The 20,510-nt window shown below is 36.4% G+C and overlaps 1 protein-coding gene across 3 annotated transcripts in view; it reads right to left on the reverse strand.

The window, feature by feature from the left end:
- Nucleotides 1-12,366: 12,366 nt before the first annotated feature.
- The window catches only part of STAG2 (STAG2 cohesin complex component), a gene marked incomplete at both ends in the record, with an annotated part of 100,409 nt that continues 92,265 nt past the window's right edge, over nucleotides 12,367-20,510 (reverse strand). For all 3 annotated transcript variants that reach the window (XM_080718594.1, XM_080718595.1, XM_080718593.1), the window contains 2 exons: nucleotides 12,367-12,390; nucleotides 19,811-19,888. In XM_080718594.1, the coding sequence (XP_080574720.1) occupies nucleotides 12,367-12,390; nucleotides 19,811-19,888 (102 nt within the window). The remainder of the gene's footprint in view (nucleotides 12,391-19,810; nucleotides 19,889-20,510) is intronic.

The following is a 20,510-nucleotide window of genomic DNA, read 5'->3' on the forward strand; positions in this document are numbered from 1 at the left end:
GCAGAATTTGGTACTATGAAACATGTTTAGAAAGAAAAAAATTGAGCCATTTCACTTAAAAGCTATGGTTTAACCACAGTTCACACCTGCATGGAAGGGAGAACCACATCTGGTCTCTTATAACTCTTACCAAAGGTCACTTTCATGTGAATTAAAGACTAAAGACTAATAGGATAACCTGTGTTAGAGAATGAGTTTTTATTCAACTGTTGTTATTTCACTGCAATATACACATTACTACTGAGATAGTTTCCACAAAATATGCTAATTATCCTGAAGCAATTCTATGCCTCTACTTTTCTTTCAATTGTGTTCTGTTCCCTTACTTTTCTGTCCATATTTGGTGTAGTTCTTACATTTTTCCCACCTTCCCCCTGTTGGCTCTGCCTTGTCCTGAGAGAAATATCCTAGTACTTGGGAGGCTGAAACTGGAGGATCTGGGTTTGCAGCCAGCCTCAGATACTTAGTAAAGCCCTCTGAAACTTACCGAGATCCTGTTTCAAAATAAAGAATAAGACTCGGGGTGTAGCTCAAAGGTAGAATGTCCCTGGGTTCCATCCCCAGCACCACACACACCCACACCCACACATGCACACACATTATCATAGTTTTAGATTTAAATAAAATTGCAAAAATAGTACAAAGCCAGGTGTGGTGGCACAGGTCTGTAATCCCAGTACTTGGAAGGCTAAATAAGAAATTAGAATAAGAAATTCAAATCCAGGCATAGCAACTTAGGGAGACTCTACACAACCTAGTGAGACCCTGTTTCCAAATAAAAATAAAACAGGGCTAGAGGTATAGTTTGGAGGTAAACTGTCCCTGGGTTCAATTACCAGCACCATAAAAAATAATAAATAATTCTCACATACTCCCAACTTAGTTTATCCAAAGTTTAACACCTTAAGTGACCATAGTGCATTCATCAAAACCAAGAAACTAGCATTGATACATTACCATTAAGTAAACTAGACACTTAAGATTTTATCAGTTTTTCCAGTGGTGTTCCTTTTCTGCTTTAGGATCCCAATCCAGAATACCATATTGCATTCAGCTGGCATTCCTTTAATCAGCAACAGACAACCAGAAGTACGAAGGCAACCCACTTCTTGTTCAGGACATCCCTTGTTATAGAACATCTGTTCTCATATTTTATACAATCATAAAAAGCATTAAAGTGGAAAGTCTGCCTAGTATGTTTTCTAGTTTCAGAGGGCAGCATCACTCTACTGGTTTTTCCCTTCCAATCTCGAGATCTTGCCTCCACATATTTCTCCAACATTTAATGTGGATTTTTCCATCACAAAATATTTTGCTTAAAACCTGCGTTTTTCGAGCCGGGCGTGGTGGCGCATGCTTGTAATCCCCACGCTTGGGAGGCTGAGACAGGAGGATTGCATGGGTTCGAAGCCAGCCTCAGCTACTTAGTGAGGCTTTCAGCAACTTAGCAAGACCCTGTTTCCAAATAAAAAAATAAAAAAAGGTCTGAGAGTATAGCCCAGAGGTAGAAAGCCTCTGGGTTCCACCCCCAGTACCACAAAAAAAAAAAAAAAAACCCCTGCGTTTTTCAGAATCATCCATAAGGGGGGATTAGAACCAAGTAACCTCCAACAATCATTCAGTGATTCCAATGATGCTTCATCTCTGCAGTTTTCTAAAGAAAAACACAATCCTCTCTCATTCTTCTCATATACTTCCTCCCAGTCAGGATCTTTTGTCTTCTCACAGGTACCTCTTTTCTCACTTGCTCACCCTTTTTCCCTAAAAGGACCCAGCTTTTAGGGTCCCTTTAGGGTTAAGAGATTTATGCCTCCTGGGGCAATGGTAATAGTAAAAGTCGAGGATGATATGTTAAAGTTGATCTGAATCAAACAGTATATTATGATGTTCCTTGGTGTGCTATTTTGTATTAGAATTATTCCAGAACTTTTCCAAGTCACACCATCAAGGACAGGTCTGAAGCAGTACATGGAATATGGATGCACTAAAATTTAGCTGCATTTTTGGCCTCAATGTTTGGCCAAAATCTCTCAACTTCAGCCTTACCCTTTGGAAGGCCAGATGTCTACCTTAACATTACTTCTGTCATCTCAGAACTTGTGCAAGATGTCATCATATGTTGCCATCATATATAATCAGTACTAAATATATAAACAAAAAACCATTTAGATTTATTTTAATACTAGATATTTTCAAATATAGGTAAGTATTCTAGATGTCAAATGGAGTATTCTCTTTACATGCTTTATACATTAAAGTCTTTTAGTCATTTGAACTATAAAAACATTTTTATGGAAGGAAAAAATGCTCCAATACTTAATAGTGATTATAGGAGCTTTTAATTTTATATATATAAACATACTTAGGACCTTACAAAAAGTTAAATGGGGAATAGATGAACAATCAACACAAACTCTAACATAACATGTAGTGGAGCAGGCCCTGTGGCACATGCCTGTAATCCTAATACTTGGGAGGGAGGACTGCATGTTCAAAGCCAATCCCAACAACTTAGTGAGATCCTGTTCTAAAACAAAAATAAAATAGGACTGTGGTATAGTTCGGAGGAAGAACACCCCTGGGTTCAATCCCTAGCCAATCAATCTTTTTCTCTTTCACACCCACTCACACCCGCCACACACACACACACACACACACACACACACACACACACACACACGTAGTGGTCAAATAAAGATCACAACCTTTTTGAGCTAACAAAGTTTTAATATGAAACCAAAATTAAAATCAAATATAATAAATCTTGTTCTTTGTTTTAACATTTAAATACAATAAACTTTAAGAACTGTATTTAACTTTTAATTATAACAAGGCCTTAATGTCTCAAGTCTTACTTGAGCCAGTCACATAGCACATGCTCATAATCCCAGCTATTCATGAGGCTGACACTGAAGGCCAGCCTCAACAATTTAGTGAGACCTTGTTTCAAAATAAAAACTAAAAAATGGGGCTGGAGGTAAAGGTAGCTCAGTCACAGACTGCCCTGAATTCAATCTCCAGGTAAAGATAAAAAGTCTTATTTGAAAATCCTCACAACTTATGAAGGTAAAATAAAAAGCTAAATGTCATTTTTCACCTCAGAATTTCATAAAGAGGAAAACTTCTAAAATTCTACACAACAGCCATAATAAATCATGTTCCATCCAAACTTAGTGACAAAAAAGTTAATGACTGTAAATAGAAGGCATTAGGAACAAGTAAGATAGCCAAAGTTTGTCATTAAGCAAACCATAAAACAACACACTTTGTAGGAATCCATTTAAGTATTTCCTTATTGTTTTGAGCCTATGGAGTTTAAAGTTCTAAATAAAACTTTTTGAAATGATGCTTAAAGAATGCCAATGATTTTACACTGTTGAAACTGAAGGATTTTGAGATTTACCCAAGCTATGAATCCTATATACAAAGTTCCTTTAAGAAATTAAGTTACTAGAAAATGTTTTTGTCTACCTAATGCAATACTATTAATGACATTATTAGACATAGTTTTGTGCATTATATACTTGGACATGCAGAAACAACCAGAAATCTTTCTAAAAGATAAATAGTACAATGAATTAATTCCTTTTACTTGCTTCTTCTTTTTTTTTTTGGTGGTGGTGGTACTGGGGTTCCTGGAAGCCCTTCTACCTCTGGGCTACACTCCCAGACCTATTTTATATTTTTTATTTTTGGAAACAGGGTATCTTAAGCCAGCGTGGCTGGCTTCGAACCTGCGCTGGCTGGCTTCGAACCTGCGTGATCCTCGTCTCTGCCTCCCAAGCGCGGGGATTACAAGCATGTGCCACCACGCCTGGCCTTTTACTTGCTTCTATCAGTTAGTTATTGCAGTATTAAACATCAACCCAAAACTTAGTGGCTTAAGAAAGGAGCAATCATTTATGTGGATCACATTTCTGCAAATTGACAGTTTAATCTGAACTCAGCTGGGCTCCCTCACATGTCTATAGTCAACTGTGGGTCAGTTAGGCAAATATGCTTCTGAGGATTGCATATATACACACAGTGAATGCTAAGATGCAGGTGGAAATTCAGATTTTCATATCTTAAGTGTATATTTCATTTTGAAAGAAAAGAATCTATTAAAATGCTCTATCTATGTCCATAGATTACAGGTAATTTTTTTTTCTCAAAAGATCATATTAAACAGCAAGGGCTGGCTTCCATCCTCCCTTCCTTCCTTCCTTTTCTTTCTGTACTGGGGATTGAACCCAGAGGCTCCAAAGGCCTATTTTCTTATTCTTTATTTTGAAACAGGGTCTCACTAAGTTACAGAGGGACTTCACTAAGTACCTGAGGCTGGCTGCAAAATTGCGATCCTCCTGTCTCAGCCTTCCCAGTACTGGGATTACAAGGATATGGGACCATCCCCAGCTCTGGCTTCCATTCTAGGTAAGATATAGAACTACATTCCACCTAGTCTCTCCCAGTGAGGGCAGGTTTAAGACCTGGAGCAGAAATGCAAGGACTCTGTAAAAGAGGTACCAAGTATCTTGGAAAAGAAGACAAGAATTCAAAGTACCAACAAATTGGCTTCCATTAACAATCTTGAAGTGACAGCACCATCAGCAGGATCAGTAGCAGGGGTCTACAAGATCTAAAAATCTGTAGAAGTGGAATCTTCCTCTTTAGACTCAGGCAATGTGGTACCAGCAGAGCGAGGACAAAGATCCATTATATTTTTTCCTCTTTCCTTTCATACACGCGTAGTCTGTAATCCCAGTACTTAGGAGACTGAAAGAGGAAAATTGTTAAATTCTAGGCCAGTGTGTGTAACTTGAGACACTACCTCAAAAATGAAATTAAAAAGGACTGGGAAAGTAGCAAGTGGTAGAGAGCTTGCTTAGCATGTGTGAGGTCCTGGGTTCAATTCTCAGAACTGTTAAAAATGTACAAAAATGTACATGGCAGAAAGGGTTAACTAGAGTTTCATTTTTCTGCCATGAATATGGGAGCCCAAGAAATCTTAAAGTATCAAGGAACTGGCAGATAGTTCAGGTAAACCCTGTGAAGTTGTTTATGAACTTCTTAAAGAACTTTATACCAAAGATGGCCAAATTTATTGTATGTTAAATTTTAATTTTTTTATGGTACTAGGGGTGGAACCCAGAGGCTTTCTACCTCCAGGCTATACTCCCAGACCTATCTTATATTTTATTTGGTAACAGGGTCTCACTAAGCTGCTGAGAGCCTCACTAAGTAGCTGAGGCTGGCTTCGAACCTGTGCGATCCTCCTGTCTCAGCCTCCCAAGCATGGGGATTACAAGCGTGTGCCACCACGCCCAGCTATTAAAGTTTAATATTTAATACTGGGGACTAAACCCAGGAGTGCTCTACCTCCAAGTCATAACTCTAGTACTTTTAATTTTGAAATAAGCTAAGTTGCCAAGAGTCTAAGTTGCTGAGGCTGGCCTTAAACCTGTGATCCTCTCTTCTCAGCCTCCCAATTACTGGGATTACAGGTGTGCAGTGCCCTGTACAACTTACTACATGTTAAAATAAAAAATAAAATAAATATAAATGCAGTTTGAAATTAAAATTTATCAAAAGAAAAACAAAGGCATGCAAAAATATCCTCAATCAAAATACAAATAAGGACAGTAATTTTAACTGCTTCTGCAAAAGTATTCAGAAAGCATTTTCTTCAAGCAGTGCACAAAACTGACAATGCTAAGAAATGAATGTTCCTGAATTGTAAATTGGCTTGACTCAATCATTACATTATTTACACATAGCAAAGCATCACATTGTATTTTGAAAATGTATACAATAACATTTTAAAAATTACATCTGAAGCAAGGGCGTGGTGGTGCACTTGTAATCCAGGCATTAGGAGGCAGAGACAGGAGGATTACAGTTCGCGGACAGCATCAGCTACTACTTAGTGAGGCCCTTTGCAACTCTGTGAGACCCTGTTTCAAAAAAAGAATAAAAAAATAGGGCCAGGGGTGTCCTCAGGACTGTGAAAAATAAATAGAAAGAAAGAGAAAGAGAGAAAGAGAGGAAAGAAAGGAAGAAAGAAAGAAAGAAAGTCTTCCAGAAATTTTTTTCTATGATGGTGTTATTTAGTTTTGGCCTTGGCTTCAAGTAAAAAGTGATTTTAATACTTGATCATCTTGGTATTTTGCATAAATGTGTTTCTAGTTAGCAATTGATTAAGAATGGCAAAATTAGTAGGAACACTCAAACCTGCTATAAGTTTGATTCATCCAATAGGCATATGTTGTGGTTCCAATTAAATTTTAGTTATACCTTCATAAATTAATATCATTTTGAAAAAGATAAATGCTTTGTCTATCCCCATATACAGAAGGCTTTATTGTCACACACTAGAAGTGACAGCTACAACAGAAGCACTTCAAAAAAATTTTCTAAACCTTTTAAAAAAATCAGTCATCATTTTTGGCAGACATCCCCCAACATTTGTTAAGTTCAGCACTAATAATCTTATTGGATGTCAATTCCTTCACTTACATAGGGATACCTTTTACAACTAGTGGTTTGGTGGCTGGCTTGCCATGAAGTTGATTTTGTTCAAAGTCAAGTTTTTCCTGACCATTTTCATACATTTTATTACCGCCTTAAATTTTTTCCAGCTCAAAATTGCTACAGTGATGCTCTACAGTTTAGAATTTGGTGGATCTGGTTCATAAAGAAGCAGACCACAACTTGCTTCTCAAGAGTTCTTGGCCTGCCTCCACATAAAAAGGCAATGGCTTTCTATTTAAACACAGGTTCCTGTATGACTCATCTTTCAACTGGGCTGACTTTTCAAACGCATGACTATACTTTGGCAAACATGTAATAGTTCTGCTCTAATGACTTGTCAAAGAGCTTACCCTCAAACTCCTAATTGTTTAATACTTATCCAAAGCTCAGATGAAAGAAACAACACTACAGAGGAGAATCGTCTGAAGGCTATGAAGCCCATTCATATCTCTAATATATCATCCAAAGTCCATAGTTTACAATAACTCGTCTTGAATATTCTATGGGATTTAACACATGTATAATGGACATTTCCACCAATATAGTACTGTGCTGTTTATTTGTTTCCCCTCCCCTAGCCCCTAATCATCTTACTATCTCCTTTCGATTTTTCCAGAATGTTCTATAGGGAATCATACATTGTACAGCCTTGTTGAACTGGCTACTGTTACTTAGTGATACATATTAAAGGTTTCACCAAGTCCTTTCACAATTACATAGCAGATTTCTCTTTAGCACAGAACAATATTACATTTTCTGAATGCAACACAATTTATTTATCCATTTATCTATAGAAGGACTTCTTGGTTGTTTCTAAGTTTTAACAATTATGAATAATGTTGCTATAAACATACATATGCAGGTTATTGTATAGACAAAAAAAGTTTTCAACTCCTCTGGATAAATACCAAGAAGCATGATTGCTGGATTATATGGTAAGAAAAGTATGCCAAAATAGATTCCAAAGCAGCTGTATTTTTTGCACTTCCACTAGCAATAAATGAAGTTCCTATTGTTCCACACCCTTAACAATATTTGTTGTCAAGTGTCCTGGGTTTGGGCCATTCTAATAGGTATATAGTGGTATCTCATTTCTTTAATTCACATTTCCTTGATGACATGATGTGGAACATTTTTCATGCATTTATTTGCTATCTACATATCTTTTTAGCAAGGCATTAAAGGCTTTAGCTTATTTTTTTAGTTCTTTGTTTCTCCTCCATTATCTGGAGTCCCTCTGGTATTCCTAATACTCCCTAGTTTGGGCATATTAGAAAAAACATATGTCCCTTCTCTTTCTGTGCTTGGCTGATCTCACTTAACATACCGCTTTTAATTAAGGAACCTATTTTAGCCGGGCGTGGTGGTGCACGCTTGTAATCCCCGCGCTTGGGAGGCTGAGACAGGAGGATCACGCAGGTTCGAAGCCTGCCTCAGCTGCTTAGTGAGACTGTTTCCAAAAAAATATTTAAAAAATGGGTCTGGGAGTATAGCCCGGAGGTAGAAAGCCTCTGAGTTCCACCCCCAGTACCATAAAAAAAAGGAACCTATTTTTAAGAACTTACAACTAATTGTTACAACTACACAGCTAATAAACTACTAAAAGTTTATTATTTTTCAATGGCAGAATAAAGTCTAATGTAAATAAAACATCCAAATAATTAGATAAATCAATTAATCACAACTTTATTTAAAGGCACTCTGCTACTACTCTTTTGGGCCTTTGTCAATTTTGAGAATATCACATATAAAACAAAAATAAGCCAGGTGTGGTGGGGCACGCTTGTAATCCCCGCACTTGGGAGGTAGAGACAGGAAGACTGCGCAGGTTCGAAGCCAGCCATGCTGGCCTAAGAAACCCTGTTTCCAAATAAAAATATAAAAATAGGTCTGGGAGTGTAGCCTGGAGGTAGAATAGTTTCCCAGGAACCCCAGTACCACCAAAAAGTAAAAAATAAAAAATAATTCAAATATAAAACAAATTCAAGTTACAAAGGAGTTCAAAGGCTCTTCACACAAAGAAATGATAAATGTTTTAAGTAGATTGGAATGCTAATTACCTCAAATTGATCATTGGTGTTGTCACACCATATCCTATAAATATGTACAACAATGTCTTAAAATATTTAATAGATTGAATTAAGAAAAAAAAACACTTAAGTTTACTGAAGGAACTGAGAATGCTTTTTCATTTTTAATGCTTATTCAAGGTAGTGTATAACCAACTATTCCAGTACTGTACCACCCACCTCCAAGCAGTTACTAAATATTTAAGCCGGGCGTGGTGACACAAGCTTGTAATCCCAGCATTTGGGAGGCTGAGTTCAGAGGATCGCGGTTTGCAGACAGCCTCAGCTACTTCGTGAGGCCCTCCGCAACTCAGTGAGACCCTGTTTCAAAGTAAAGAATAAAAAATTGGGCAAGGGGTGTAGCTCAAAGATCAAATGTCTCTGGGTTCCCTGCCCAGACCCACACACACAAAAAAATTACGCAAAGATGAAATTTTTATTCCTGAAATTCTCAGTCTTGGCCACTTCTCAACCATTTCATTTTAACAGTAGTAGTAGTAGTAGTAGTAGTAGTAGTAGTAGTAGTAGTCGTCATAACAACAATAATATAATAACCAGAGAAGAAACAACCTCCATGTATGTCCATCAACCACTGAAGCAATGATAAAACAAACTATAAAATAGTACTCAGGTAAAAAGGTACAAATAGTTCATACACACAATGTGTAGTTAAAAACCTTAAAACAAAAAATAGTGTATGATCCCATTTATATGAAGTTCTGGAACAGTCAAATTTAAAACAGCCAAATTTAATTTATGATGTAACGAAACTTAAGAACTGGTGCCTATATGGAAGGGATGGAAACACAGACTTATTAAAGAACTTAAAGGAACATTTTGAGTTGATGATAAAGTTCAGTATCTTTGGTAGGGATTTGGGTTAAAAAGCATAAAACAGTTGTCAAAACAGCAAATATATACGTACAGTCGGTATATTCCCTGTACCTAAACTTTACACCCAAAGAAAAAATAGTTAATATTAAACTCTTAATAACATGCACGCTTAAGTATTTAGGAAGTAGTTTACGCATGTTTGCAATATAAAAAAATGTGACAGGTGTAGTGACTCATGCCTATAATCCCAATTCTTGGGAGGCTGAGACAGAAGGATCACAAGTTCAAGGCTAGCCTTGGCAACTTAGTAACCTGAGACCCTGTTGAAAAAAAGGCTGAACATAGCTCCATGATAGAGCAAATCTGGATTCAATTCCCAGTACAACCACCAAAAAATAAATACATAAAACATGAGACTTACTGATATATATAAAATTATTTTTGGGAGGTCGTGCTGGGGTTCCTGGAAACCCTTCTACCTCCGGGCTACACTCCCAGACCTATTTTTTATATTTTTATTTGGAAACAGGGTCTCATCAGCCAGCAAGGCTGGCTTCAAACCTGCGCAATCCTCCTGTCTCCGCCTCCCAAGTGCGGGGATTACAAGAGTGCACCACCACGCCCGGCTCTGATAGATTTTTAATAATGCCAAATATTAAGTATGTTTGCTATAAAATTCTGTCAAGTTTATTGTAAAATGTTTTTCATATTAAGGCAAGCATGGGGGTGCACATTTGTAATGCTAGTACTTGGGAGGCTGAGATAAGAGCATCATAGGTTCGCAGCCAGCCTCAGAAACTTAGTGAGACCCTCCAAAACTTTGTGAGGCCTTGTTTCAAAATAAACAATAAAATACGGGTGGATGTGTAGCTGAGGTAGAACACACCTGGCTTAAATCTCTAGCACCACACACAAAAAAATACAATTTATTAAAAATTAAAATGGTGATGTTTTCTATAAGCATTGCCACTCAAACACATTAAAAGATGTGATGAGATAAAATTTATAAACCATTTAGAGCCACCCTTCCCATTTTAGTCATAAGAGATAAAACATACAACATACTGTAGGTTTATTTTTATTCAAAAAGTTACTGTCTCAAGACATAAATACAAATCAGAAAACAGTACAATTAGGACAATAGAATGTGGAGGACAACAGGTTAGAGTAATATATAAAACATTTTTAGCTGGTTGAAAACAAAGCTGTAAGAACTGCTTTCACAAAGAAGAACTCCTTTCAAGATTAAGGGGGGAAAAATCAACTTAGGTTTAAAATCATATATACAGTCCTCTCAGCAGTTCTAGTAAATGCAGTGGTGTGTAAAACAACATATGCAATACTTATGCACATAACAGTATTTATTGATGAAAAATCTGTTAAACAAGCCTGATTTCATTTGTTATTAACCATGATTTAATAAAATAATTGTATTTTATCGTGAACTTTTAGCTAACCTATGGTTTTTGGCTACCACAGCCCAATGCTTGTAGATTTCTGACTCTAAAAACTGGAAGTCTTTTGGTATCCACCCATCTTAAGATATTCTTGTATTGCAAGCATATTAAGGCATGGAATGATTAAAATAATATACCTCAAGAACTGAGAGACGACTGACAAAAGATACACATGTAATATAAGTTAATATTTTGTTTTAAACGATGTCTAGCTGCCTAAGCCTCGCAAAATGAGTTGATGTCAAAATGGCAAGTAGCCACTTTCTGTTTGAAACTAATTCATTTGTGAAAGGACATAAAATGAAGTTTAAAGCTTAGCTTTCAAAGAATATTATGGGTTATGAATTCTATTATTCCATCTAATTTACATACAGAGGAAATGTACTGTAACCTGTTAGAAGTATCTTTAACCTGAAGACTGCTTGCAAAGACAGATAGATAAAACAATATAAAATACAAATTTAAAAATCATTTTAAAGCATGAACACTCATGCTTTTCTATTTTTAAACATTGTTAAACTTTCAATATATTTCTGAAACCTCATAATTTTAAGTTGGAATTTAAAAGTAAGAAAAAACTAAACAAACTGCGCAATTATAAAATCAGCACCAATTTATATATATATATAATTTTATTTAAAATTTAGATCCCTATTCCCACACTCTAATAAGCTGTATAATTTTTGTTTAGAATTTTTCTGCAAACATACTACAATAAGCTTCTTTTATTTGGAGACAAAATACAGTGGCACTACTGGAAGGAATATCACAACATTACATTTTATCTTAAAGGACAAGCAAACTTTCAGGGTTGATAGTGGGATAAGCATGTTTGAGACTGGTTACCTTCTGGCAGTTCACTGCATCTGGATAGTTCTGAAAAGTATAGAGAAGCTCTTGGATTTTAAAAATATCTTAAAATACATTTTAGATGAAAAAATTGTAAAAGTTCTGCTTATAAGTTTTAACTTTTCTCCACAATTACAATATTTAAAACAAAGTTTCGTTGATTGATGTTTTAAGCATTTAAATTCAGAATGCTAAAAACAATCTATTCTACAATTTCAGGGTCAGGGAATAAAGTCATTCTTAACATTGTGTCTTGGATGTAAACAGAAATCCAGCAGAGTTCATCATTATTTAGTACAACCAGTAAATAAATGTGAGAGGATTCTTATCTGTACCAAATGCCTCTTCAGATTATTTTTAAAAAAGCATGAAATAATTGATTTAAAAGCCAACTAACAGCGCATAAATAAAATATTTACTTTCTAAGAAAAACTGTAGCTTATCATCAAATTGTTTACTTGTCCTTTACTTTTTTCAGGCAAACAAAACTGCCCCTCAATGCACTTGATCTTGGTAAGCATAAGCATGTCATATTCTCCTTAGAGAAAAATGTGTACAGAATTTCACTGTATCTACCACACTTTATTTTAAAATTTCCTCTTCCACTTAGAAAATGACTTCACCACAGATTTAATTGTGTACTGGTATTAAAACATTGACACCCCAAGAACCTAATGAGAGAGGAAAAAAAAAATCTTGTTAAAATAGTCATTCACATCTTTATAAAAATTTGTATTATATTAATATTTTATTAATAATACATTAAATAACATGCTAATAAAACCACTTTAAAAACATCCCATTTCCAGATAATGTAATTTCAAAACTAATGTGACCATTAATAAATAATGAAATAATCTCATGACTAATCAAAATGCAATTTCCCTCACAAATATAAATAAATGTAGGGACCTTAGCTTAATTATGTTTATAGACACCCTTAAAGCCCTACACATATACAGACACTCAATACTTGTTGAATATTCAAATAAATAGACATGGTCTCTGCAAAGAGTTAAATAATTCTATAAAGAATTTTTGCAGTCTGAAGTGAGCATAGCTTTTCAAAAGACATTTGAACATGCAAACCAAAAATATCCAAGTATAATACAAGCATGGCAAAAACAGGAAGCCTTCTTTGACAATCTGGCCTCAGTTAATAGAACTATATAAATTTTAAGAAATGAAATGAGGTAAAATAGGGTAAAATGATTTGTATCGATGCTTTTCTATATATTCCAGGTGGGGAAAAAGAATGTTACATAAAATTTAATAACTACTTTTCACTAAAAGTAAAAGTAGATGATGAATGGAGTTACTCTCCTTTTTCATTAAACCAGAGTGGCACATAACTTTTGACATATATACTAAGTTAGGTATTTCTATTATATTCTAACACTTATTATGCCAATTAAATAATATTTTAAAATACTAAAATGTGCTAGGAAAAACTGCTCTCAAAGCCAGAGATTGAGATCACAAAGAACTCTTACTAGAAAGTTAAATCTCACTTGAATAAAAGTCAGAACTTATGAATTGTTCTGATTTCAAGGAACTGCATGTTTTCAGACTAGGAAATCATATTGCAGCCTCTTTGTAATGAATTATTAAAGTTATTAGAACACCCAGGAATTAAAACAAAGACGATGTATGTACTCTACTTTTTACCCTTCCATTAACTACCACAACATTTATGCCTTGCCTCCAAGAAATTTCAGGGTTCTCATTTGGTGGTTAGACTGTTTCCACTAAAGAAGCCTAAATAGCAAGGGTCCTTTCTAGCCAAAACACTGACTCTGAATAAGAAAAGTTCTAATGACTGATGAAAACGGTAAAATACGACTTCCGGGAAGATGGCGACGGAGAAAAGCGGGGCTTATGAGCCCCACTAACAACCAATCTCTATGACCAAAAAATCAGCGCCTTTCATAGCCAGAAAACACCATCAGCAGAGAAACAAAAAATGTAATTTCAAGGGATAGAGAAAAAGAGGGCTGGAAAAATGAGACACCAGAAACCAGACCGCAGTGCTGCAGCCGGAGCCGCAGCGCGAAGCGGTGGGCGCGATTTTCCCTTATAGCACCAGGCTCCAGAAAGGAGGGGAACTCATAATGGAGCTCAGAACCAGAGAGGAGATACGCCAGCCTCACGTCCAAGGACACGGCAGCAGCGCCTTACTGCCGGCGGCAGCGGCAAGCTCACCGGATGGCATCAAACTAACGCACTCAACAGCCCACCAGGCTCCAGAGAGGAGCGGCAGACAGTGAGCCGAGATGAGCCACTGCAGATCAGCTGGAGGAATTCGGCAGATTTCTCAGCGCAGGGAGCATCTAAAGCTCCCAGGGGCTGGGCTCTGCACAACGTGCAGGGACTCAGAGCGGAGCTCAAACACAGAAAAGAAATATGCCAGCCTCACGGCTGAGGGCATAGCAGCGGCGCCATATTGCCACCTGCAGCGGCAGCAGCAGCAAATTCACCGAGTCCATGACAGCTCCATCTGCGTACTCAACAACAGTGAGTCAAATTGCGACCCCTAGAGGAGAAATCCCAGTACTGTACTCCCAGGGACTTGACCCAGTGGGGGAGTGGCGGTGGTAGAGATATCACACCATAGGAGAACGCACAACCTGGCACCTCCCATGGTCTAAAGCAGCCTCGATTGACCCCCTGGGTCTGAGACTCTGTGATACAACCCAGTAAAGGAGTAGTGATGACTGAGATACCACAGATTCGAGATCTAGAGCACCTGAAGTGAAGTCGTAGTGACGCAGGGAAGAACCCAGAGAAGGCACAAACTTCCGAAATCATGGGAAAGAGGAATAACAATGGAGCAATGAATGGCCACAACCCCACAACATCAGAACCTGATAAAACAGATTCAAAGATGTCTAGAAGATCAAATCGGGAAAATAACTGTATAAATAATAGAGGTGTTTCTAAAAGAATTCAGAGAGAGACAAAGAGAGATAAAGGATGCAATTAATGAAGTAAAGGCCTCAATTCAAAGTACAAACAACCAATTAGACCACATAGAGAATAGAATCTCGCTCCTAGAAGATGATCATTCAAAAAGTGAACGCATAGTTTCTAATATAGAAAAAAAATCCGATAGCAGGAATCTGACATTGAAGGAATATGGGCACATTTTGAGAGCTAACCTAAGAATAATTGGAATAGAGGAGGGAAAAGAAGGTGAAACCAAAGGGATCAACAATCTTTGCAAGGAAGTAATAGCAGAAAGATCTCCAAACATAGAGCAAGAGGTTGATACACAGGTCCAGGAAACTTAAAGAACTCCCTTTAGAGAGGATCAGAGAAGAAGATCCCCATGCCACATAATTGTCAAAATGAACATGTGGAAGCCAAACAGAGAATCTTAAAGGCATCAAAAACAAAGGGCCAAGTGACATTCAGAAGCAAACCAATTAGAATCACTCCAGACTTCCCAAACCAAGTCATGAGAGCCAGAAGGGCTTGGAGTAACATATTCCAAACTCTGAAAGAAAACAACTTCCAGCCAAAAGTTTCCTACCCAACAAAACTTTCTATCAAATTAGATGGGGAAATAAGAAGCTTCCATGACAAACAGAAACTGAAGGAATTTATGTCTTCAAAACCAGCGCTAGAGAAATACTCAGAGATGAACTACAAAGAAGAAATAGGTAACACACACCAGAACCAGAGAAACAAGATTTTCCATCCAACAGACAACTAAGACTGGTTATCTGTAGAGATTCATTATTTCTGTTAGTCTTTTACCTATCTCTAAATTGTATTGTTTGCTTTTATTGTAAGAAAGCAAGCAAAAAGAAATATTGAAATGTTATCTTTAAGTCATCAAAAGCTTGGTATTAGACAAATGAAACTGTTATATGAGATTATCATCGTTAATATTGGATAAATTGCTATAAAACTAGATGTCAAACACTAAGCCAAGCATGGGAAGGAGGGATGGGGAAGGAACGGGGTTGGGATTGGGTAGGGGCTAACTGGGCGATGTGTGCATGTATGTCTACAAAAGTATTTTCTTTATACCATTATATTCTATGAATACATTGCACCAATAAAAAAAGATAAAAATAAAAAATAAATAAAAATATTAATACACACACACCAAAAAAAAAAACGGTAAAATAAGTCAATTCTTAGTTTATTAATTGAGTGCCTAACTAGAAAGCATCTGAACAACTAAAACTTATTTTTGAAGTTTTGTACACACTAGATTATAACTAGATTATCTTACTGGAAGATTAAACTAGTTTCATTATACTAATACCTTTTTTTTTACCAATTTTATACAGATAATTCTAATAAGAGAATCTCAATACAAAAGTGACATTACTGATACTTTGTGCTAACATGGAGTGTACTTGTTTCTTATGCTAACATTAATACACATTTAAACATATAACTAAATGTATATATATTAAGTGTTGAAGTGTTGTGCCACTACTGGCAAAAATGACAATTATCATAATGGAATAGATTAATTTTGTTTCCGATGTAAAACCAACTATATCTTAATTCTAGAATCCTATGTATATGTAACCCCAAAATGATATGCTCAAAGTTTTCATATTACCATTCTTAGATGATATGAAAATCATGTCATATAATATATACTTAGGATTTATGTTAGTAATAATCTGAAGTATTTATATACTAATGTGTATTTAGTTATTTTACCAAGAATTAGAGAATCTTAGAACCAGTCATTAGGGTTTTAAATTCCAATTTTACTATTTTGATGACTGATTTACTATTGCTTTGATTATATTTATTGCATTACAGTAAAAAGATTCTTACATTCAAAAGTTCACATTATTCTGTTTCTTTCTCTTTTTTTATTACTGAGGATTGAACCCAGGGGCAATCTCTCTCCTAGATACACTCCCAGCCTGTTTTATTTTTGTTTTTTTCTTGCTACATTATTGAGGCTATTATCAAAACTACCAATCATCCTGTTTCAGTCTCCCAAGTGCTGGGATTATAGGTGTGTGCTACCACGTTTGGCTCTGTTTTCTCATTCCTTAAGTAATGGTTTTGAGATACTATGGGGTATGCATATTTAATATAAACTCAAGAAAATTCAGACTTCCAAAGACACCTGAACCTTTTAAGATTAGTTTCACAGTTATGTGACTGCTGCCATCATGTGGTAATAGTATAAAACTACAGATATAAGTACGTGTGCTCATTTTACTTAGAAGCAGAGGCAGCTAAACTATTATTATCAAAGCAATAATGGCTTCTCAACTATAATATAGTGACTATACAAAAAAATGCCCTAAAATTACTATAAATAACAAATATTAGGTCCTTGCTTTTGGCCTTAGGTTGTAATTTTGTCTAAATGCTAACTGTAAAAAAATATAGTTTATATTGCTTTCATTATGACTATAGTAAATCTAAATCATTTCAATTTCCTAATTACTTCTTTTTGAGTTTTATCCAAATGAGATCTGATTTTAGTTCTGGTAAGCATGAATATTAGAGACAGCATGGAATCAAATTGGTATCAAATTTCTACTCACAGCAGCATGAAATCAAATTGTCATCAAATTTCTACTCTGACACTTAATAGTTGTATAACTGTGCCCAAGGCACTAAACTACCTCTTTGGTCTCAGTTTGCTTGGGTATAAAAGTGAAAATTCCACCATATTTCTTGCAAAGTTCTTGAAAGGATCGAAATAAATCATGCCTAGCATAATGTCAGGCACATAAGCTACTATTACATAGTACATATTCAAGGTACACTAGAATATTTATTCCTTTAAGACAGGGAAAGTAGCCGGGCGTGGTGGCGCACGCTTGTAATCCTCGCGCTTGGGAGGCAGAGACAGGAGGATAGCGCAGGTTCGAAGCCAGCCACGCGCGCTGGTTTAGGAGACCCTGCTTCCAAATAAAAATGTAAAAATAGGTCTGGGAGTGTAGCCCGGAGGTAGAAGGGTTTCCAGGAACCCCAGTACCACCAAAAAAATAAATAAATAAATTTAAAAAAAGACAGGGAAAGTGTCATTCATTTTTAGCACCAACTTCCAGCTCAATAATAAATTGTTAAATGAATGTATTTCACCGTACCTACATGAAGAAATACTGATTTAAAAGATCCCCAGATGTTCTGTCTAAAAATTTCTTTGTTACTCTATGAAATTGTCATTTGGGTCAAACAAGTGACCTCATTAGTATTGTCAGTGTAAATTAGTTTGTCAAAATATTTCCAAGAGCTACCTAAAAGCAGATTATAAGGCAGGGGACAGCAAATAGGGAATGGTGCCTCAGAAGATGGTACAACAGTAACCTGAGGTATTGAGTGTTAAAAGGAAGGAGTAAAATGAGACATTGGGAAGTGAAAAGGAAGGGCATTTAAATGATTTGTTCATTTGACAAAACCAATACCTACTTTCCTAGACAGAAATGAAAATGAGTAAAATCCTCACTGTTTCAAGGAGTTCAATCTATGGAGGAACCAGGACATGTAATAACATATCTCACTGCACTAGTCTGGTAATTATCACAATAAAATTATATACAAAGTATTAAAGGGAGCAGAGAATAAAATACCTATCTAGAGAGGTCAATAAAAATGCCACAGCTAATGTCAAAACTGTGTATTAAAGGAAAAATTCACTTCCTCAATTTTGCTAAATAAACCCCTGCCTTTATATCTAAATGGCTAGTGCTGAAATTCTTTTCACCATGAAAGTGAAAGTCACAGACCCCATGGGCCCTGGGGTAAGCTTCCCTTTCCTAAACCTGTGAACTCCAAGAGAAAAAGGGCAGAGAAAAAAAGTTTATATGTAGTCATAATTATGAAAGAGCATAGTGTATTGGAAATAAACTAAAAAAATTGGGCCGGGTATGGTGGCGCATGCTTGTAATCCCAGCATTCGGGAGGCTGAGACCGGAAAATTGCAGTTCGCAGATGGCCTCAGCTACTTAGTGAGGCCCTCTGCAACTCAGTGAGACCCTGTTTCAAAACAAAGAATAAAAAATTGGGCAAGGGGTATAGCTCAGAGGTCAAATGCCTTTGGTTTCCATCCCCAGCCCCGAAAAAAAAAAAAAAAAAAAAAAAAAAAAGACTTGGTATGGCTAGAACACGATACCTATAAATACAGGAAGAAGGCCAAGGTAAAAGTGGCAAAAGAACTGGACCATGTTGGCCAGGTCCAGGACTCAGATTTTTTTTTTCTTAAAAGCAGGGGTAAAGGTGGGCATGGTGGCGCATGCTTCTAATCCCAACATTTGGGAGGCTGAGACAGGAGGTTTGTGGTTCGTAGACAGCCTCAGCTACTACTTAGTGAGGCCCTCTAAAATTTAGTAAGATTCTATTTCAAAATAAAGAATAAAGAATAGGGCTGGGGGTATAGCTCAGAGGTAGAATGCTGCTGGGTTCCATCCCCAGTAGCCCCCCTCACACACACACAAAAAAAAAAGCATTGGGGAAAAATGAAAAAAGATTTAGAACGATGGGTGAAAAGATCTGATCTGCATTTTAGAAAGATAATCCCAGAAGAGATATAAAGGAGGGGTAAGGCTGAAAAGAACTTGAACCAAGGTATTATCAGGGGGCAGTATGGCACAGGAGACTGATATGAGAGGAACTTAAAAAGAATGAAAAAAATAACTACCAAGTAAGGATTGGTGGAGGATAACTGTCTCTTATTCTAGATAGCCCAATGTTCCCCCTTCTTCACTAGAAAAACCTTTGTTCAAGTTACTATTTTTCACCATGCCTTTATATTACAGTTATCACAGCACTCATCCTATCCATCCATAAATATCAAGGAAAACTCTGTGAAATACAATTCTGGTTCATGCTGTCCTTCAACAGGCAACCCAAACCTAGAGGAAAGGTTCAAATCCCTTAATGTTCCAGTTGGCCAGGGATTTAAAAACTCTTTTATAATCTTTTGCCACTATTGCATCACTCCTCTCCTTCCCTCTGAAATCCTGCCTGCTAGCCTCCTTTTCTCGTGTCCAATTGTAGTCATTCTCAGTATGCTGCCCCAGCTCTTCAACCTCAAACTTGGGGATTTCCTATATTCTTTATTTTGTAATCCTAGGGGTACATTTAAATTAAACCTACTGATTCATCCATAATTGAAGCTGGATCAAAGAAATCAGGCTTCAGTTCTGTTCTTTCGCGTCTGTTCTTTGATGGTGGCTAAGGGAAAAGAAAAGAAGTTGACATTTCCTGTCAAGCCAGATAGAAACTGAAAATATCCATATTAGTTATCATTAGGTGTTTGCATAGCTTATGTGACTGCAAGCTTACTTTATAATATTTCAAATATTATAAACTCAAATTACAGAATGTTTCAAGGTACAAAATTCATTAATTTGTGGAAAATCATTTAGAAAGACAACTAAAAATTCACTTTTTTATTTTACTTTTAAAATCTCCTCAACATTATTTTAAAGAAGCCAGGCGTGGTGGCGCATGCTTGTAATCCCTGCGCTTGTGAGGCTGAGACAGGAGGATTGCACAGGTTCGAAGCCAGCCTCAGCTACTTAGTGAGGCTCTCAGCAATTTAGCAAGACTCTGTTTCCAAATAAAATATAAAATAGGTCTGGGAATATAGCTTGGAGGTAGGAAGCCTCTGGGTTCCACACCCAGTACCACAAAAAAAAAAAAAATTACTTTAAAGGGAAGCCATACTTATTTCTTTTAAGAAAAATACATTATGGTAAACTAAAAAGTAGATTCACAAGACTGGGCTAAGTCTCAGCTTTATGACTAGAAGTTTTTTTTCCCTCTTTAGTTCAAGTTCCAATATCCTCAAATC

Source organism: Muscardinus avellanarius (assembly GCF_963383645.1).
Source record: "Muscardinus avellanarius genome assembly, chromosome: X".
NCBI classification, from domain to species: domain Eukaryota; kingdom Metazoa; phylum Chordata; class Mammalia; order Rodentia; family Gliridae; genus Muscardinus; species Muscardinus avellanarius.